Source organism: Tyto alba, unplaced genomic scaffold (assembly GCF_018691265.1).
Source record: "Tyto alba isolate M040663 unplaced genomic scaffold, T.alba_DEE_v4.0 Super-Scaffold_38, whole genome shotgun sequence".
Lineage (NCBI taxonomy): Eukaryota > Metazoa > Chordata > Aves > Strigiformes > Tytonidae > Tyto > Tyto alba.
Genome location: NW_024881313.1, coordinates 5,825,148 through 5,830,088, shown reverse-complemented (window position 1 = coordinate 5,830,088; position 4,941 = coordinate 5,825,148). Strand labels below are relative to the sequence as shown.

General features: G+C 36.4%; 1 protein-coding gene across 1 annotated transcript; it reads right to left on the bottom strand.

Moving 5' to 3' along the window:
• Nucleotides 1–932: 932 nt before the first annotated feature.
• Nucleotides 933–4,382, bottom strand: NPVF (neuropeptide VF precursor). Its single transcript, XM_009965611.3, has 3 exons — nt 4,208–4,382; nt 2,329–2,701; nt 933–1,424 (listed from the first exon to the last, which is right to left on the bottom strand). The coding sequence occupies exons 1-3, from the start codon at nt 4,346–4,348 to the stop codon at nt 1,417–1,419; spliced, it is 522 nt and encodes a 173-aa protein (XP_009963913.1). The 5' UTR covers nt 4,349–4,382; the 3' UTR covers nt 933–1,416.
• Nucleotides 4,383–4,941: the final 559 nt, after the last annotated feature.

Below are 4,941 nucleotides of genomic sequence, written 5' to 3'. Positions count from 1 at the left end.
TCTGGGTACCAGTTATTGAACAGACTGAGCATCTAAGAGCTGCTGATGAAGGGACCCATTTGTTTGTGTGATTCTAATATAAATTTAAAGCTGGACTAGCTGGTGAGCAGGAGAAGAGTTGTAGGAACCAGTTACCAGAGAGACCATAGGTCGGGACGGTGGAGGGACCGAGGGTCTGAGAGCTAGCTGCTGGAGAGACCGCAGGTCTGGAACAGCTACTGGAGGGACCTGTTCGCATGTGTTTGGATGGGAGATCTTTCGGTTTGATTAGCCTGTGCATAAGAAGAGGATCGGCCCATTTGTATGTTTATGTAAGTCTTGTTGGTGTGTACGTGGAGACTGTAAAGGTGCTGCTCTCTTGTCTGTTGGTAGTCAGCTGTGGCTGTATAGTGTGTGTATGTATGCGTGGTGTGTTTTTTGGGGGGATGCCTCACCCCACCTGTGGCCAGACATTGTGTCAAGGTAATGCAGCGTCTGAGGGCCAGAAGAAAGAATCTCTTAGATCCTGTAGCCCACCAGATTGGGCTTCCCTGTAGCAGGTGCGAATTCTGTTTCTTTTCAAAGCTTACTGAAAACTCAGTTTTGGAGGAAACCTAAACACACAATATCCCACCTAGAAGGGAATGGTTTTCATAAGAAATATGAGCTGGAAACATGACCTTATAACGGAGTAGCTCCTGCATGTGTATCTGGTAGCTGTAATGTCATTCATATTAACAGAAGAATCAGGACACCCACAGGGCAGATCTTGTAGGACATTAGGGAGGGCATTATCTCAAATAAAAAACCCAAGATAATTGCATTACAATATGACTTTGGTTAGATACTATTCCTCTGTGGGGGTCCAGGAATCTAGGTTTTATTTGTGGCAAATTCTTGACAAGTCGCCTTTCAGATTTATATCTAACATGACTCATAAACAACAGGAAAAGTGCTTTCTCTACATTTATTTTTTGTTTTTATTTTCTTTAGCTGCATATGACACAAAGATTACTGGTGGTTTTGACTCTGCTTCTGTTTCTTATTCACATTGGAGGCTTCTTTTTATTTGTACTACACTTCTTTATTCATACTATGCTGCTTTTAATTTTGCTTAAAATGCTTTCAGTTATACTGCCACTGTTCTGAAATTAGGTTTTACAAACAACAGGACATAAGTTGCACAGAAGTAAATAGAATTTATACTACACTTCCACTGAAGTAAACTACAACAGTCACCTCAATTATCATTGCCTTATACATCAAGAGTTTGTACAGAATAAATACATTATTCATAACATGGTGACAGGTTTGCATTTCAGTTCTCATATGTTTCCTCTTCATGACCTTTAGTTGTGAAAACACATTACAGCTTTTCCAAGTCTTTCGGATTCTGTCTTCATGATTTCATTCCAGTATTAACATAACTGTTAGAATTCATATCCCTAAAAATATCAGACAAATAAAACAAAATCTGTTATAATCAGGTTAGACAGTAAGAAAAGAATGAAATGAATCAAATTAAATAAGAAAGAATCTTGGCTTCTGATATATCAATTATCTTTCCTGGACTGAACTTTTACTTTATGCATGTGTCAGATGCAAGTCAGGGGTAGTCAACTGAAACTCGGTTCCAAGACAAATGGACAGCTCAGATAAAGCAGTAGATAAGATAGGAAGGACTGTTATTGAAGAGCTGATTTCAATTATTCTTAGTAATGGGCAGGAAATATTTTTCCAATCCTGAAAAAATTTCTGAGCTGTCAAAAAAAATTTTTCATCTTAACCTGGAATGAAAATCTCAAACAATGTCTCTGTAAGACAATCTGGGAAAAAAAAAAAAAAAAAAAAGGTTTGGATGAGAAAAGACCCAGCATTTTCAAAATGCTGCAGTTCAGCTTGGAATTTTTTCTCTTTTTATAACTCTAATTTGCATAAATTTAGAAAATGAAGGAGTAATTTTTAGGTAATTTTGTTTGGGCATTGTATAGTGCTGAAATTGGATATTTTAATGGTTCTGAATGATTTCACCAAAGCTTTAAACTTTTCAAAATGAAACCTGATCTAAAAAAGCGTTTTCAGACCTAATCGACCTAGTCTTGTCATGTGAACACTTTTGGCTTTGGTTATTTGGCATCTCCTTGTTAGAAAAGATTTCATAAAAAGATTCTCTACTAGTTCTTGTGATAAGATTTTTGATTTGATGAACCGCAAATATTTCTTTTGGCACATTGGGCTCATACTGAAATGCATAGGGAATATCCCTTGAGGAAATCTTGTTGTTTTTGATCATTGCTAATCTATGTTTTAATGTGCATTTCAATGGCTTGAACACTTGCATAGTATTACCTGGTTCAGATTCCTGAACGCCTTGAGACAGATTGACAGACAGCGATTTCCCAAATCTCTGTGGCAAATTTAGAAGTGATTGACTGGAACTTTTAACAAGTGGAGATCTCCCAAGCCGGTGTGATACCTTTGGAGCATGCCTAGATATGTTTTCTCCAAAAGCTCTCCCAAATCTCAGAGGCAAATTAGCAATTGGTTTAATGCTTCTTTCTTCTGGATAATTTCTTCCAAACCTAAGAGGTAAATTAGCAACTGAATTTGGCATCTTGTTTACTGTAGGATGGTTCATTTTAATTATGTTTTTTGATCCCCAGTCTTTCATTTCTTCAAAATTGAGACTCCTCTGCTTTTCTTCCAAGGTGTTATCTTTAATCTAAAGAAAAATGGTAAAAAAAGAGGATACTATCATTTTATAAGGCATTACTCCAGCCACCAATTACACAAAGTGTTCATTTTCATATCTCCTTAGAAAGCTGCTGGTTAACACTCTTTTTTGGATATCTAATACTTTTTAGCTGTATTTGCTAAACTCTATTATAAGGTGAGCTCCTTCTCTGGTCTGGATAAACAGGAGGATGGGCCAAGCTACCTGAAGGTGTAGCTCATTTCTTCCTCATCACTGGGTGGATGTTTTTGACCCAATATCCTGCCAGGCTAACAGCCAGGGAAATGAATGGCAAGCATTTGGGTCAAGTCCACATCATGCTTGTTCTGGCCTTGCAGCATAAAGATTGCCCTGAGCTTTAAGTTGCTTTAGTCCTCCACAAGTACACAGGATGTATTAGGAGCTCCTAGGTTCCTAACTTTTGTGCAACCAGTACAAAAATCTACTTTCTGTGTCTGTGCTGGCATACAATGCAGAACTGAGCCTAGTATATTGCCTGTCTCAGGATGTAAAGGGCAGCAGTTGCCTGAAAAGTAGCTATATCAACATGAGTCCATTCTTACATAGGCAATTTTCAATTTTGGCAGATTGAAGATCACTTATTTTTGTGACAAAAATACATTTCCAGGCCTTAACAGCAAATATGTACAAATGTGGTGTTTTATTTTATCTAAAGACACAAACACTACTAATCTTAATTTCAGTTCCTTCTCCCTATTTAGTGACTTCCCCAGGTAAGGGGAGAGAAGGGGAATGAGCCATTCTAGTTCATACTCCATAATTAAAATTGCAACTGTACACCCCTTCTGAAGTATATAAAAGACAGTGAGCTGAAGACCATAGGATTTCCATAGCATAATTAAAGTTGTATTTTGGTTTGAAGGATCTTTATTATACTAATGATGATGAGTAAAAAAGAGAGGTTGGTTCTCATTTCCCAGAGAGTATTTGCAAGGCAGACAAGAAAAATAATACAGATGAACTGTGCAAATTTAATTTGGCATCTATTGAGACATAATAAATGTGCAACCCTGCAAATATATTTTTATAGTCAATTTCCAGAGCAGAATTTTAAGACCATTAACTATATTAGATTTAAAATGTGCTCTGTTTATCATTATTCTTTGAGTATTACAAGCATGCCTTTATTAATTTTGGATTAATAATGTATCTGTTTTATTATGTGCATAAAATGCCTGACAGGAATGTTAATTGAGGCCCCACTGTGTATGTTAGAAACATTTCAGAAAAAGTCGCAACCTAATCGCAATGCTGTATTGCAAGAGAATTGAAACATGAATTGATTTACACAGTATGTGTGTCTGAGAAAATGAATTTCCTGAAAATTCTTTCAACAACCTTTTTTCACACTATTAGTGCTGTAATGCTGAATACTGTGCAATGAGGTTAGGAGAGCCTTTGCCAAAAAATTCAAAATGCCCAGGATCTGACCCACAGGTCCCCCAAATAATGTCATAGTAATACAGATCTTACCTCGTAATATTTATCATCATCATCTTCTCTGCTCTGCATACTGGACTTCATCAGTTCATCTACGCACATACTGTTCGATGTTAGAAAGACCACTGTAGCTAAAGCAAATAGAATAAACTTCTTGGTTGAAATGATTTTCATTTTTCTCAAATTAAGCTTACTTAGAGAGCTGAGAATCTGTACAGAAAAGAAAACTGCCATCATTTTATATGATCGGAAAACAAAAAGATTTTGTTCCCTATGACATCAATCTCAAAAGCTTCAATTCTTAATTAGGGAAGTAATTTGAATATATTTGAAGAATGTTGGGAATTTCTTTTGTGAACCTTTTTAAACAACATAACTTATTGTCAGGGAGACACTGACTTTACAAATATTTTCTTCTGGTGAAATATGTCTTAATTAGCTAAATTTGAGAGCCATAACAGTAGGGACTTAGAACAGCCACAATGTTCCATCACCAGTAGACAAAACCACCTTGTTTCTTTCTTTTGTATCAGTGTCCTCAGAAGGACTATGAAAGGAATCTTTCTTGGTGCATGTATTCTCCTGCTTAAATGATCCTTTTGGACCATATAATGTTTGTTTTAAGTTATGTACAAGCAGGGACATTTGGCCAATTGAAATCAAGTGCTATCCATTGAAGTTGATCAGGTCATAAGAGATGTTATGCATCAGTGAGATCTATTGATGTACATAGTGTCTGTGCTCTAAATTGAACATATTAATTTTTA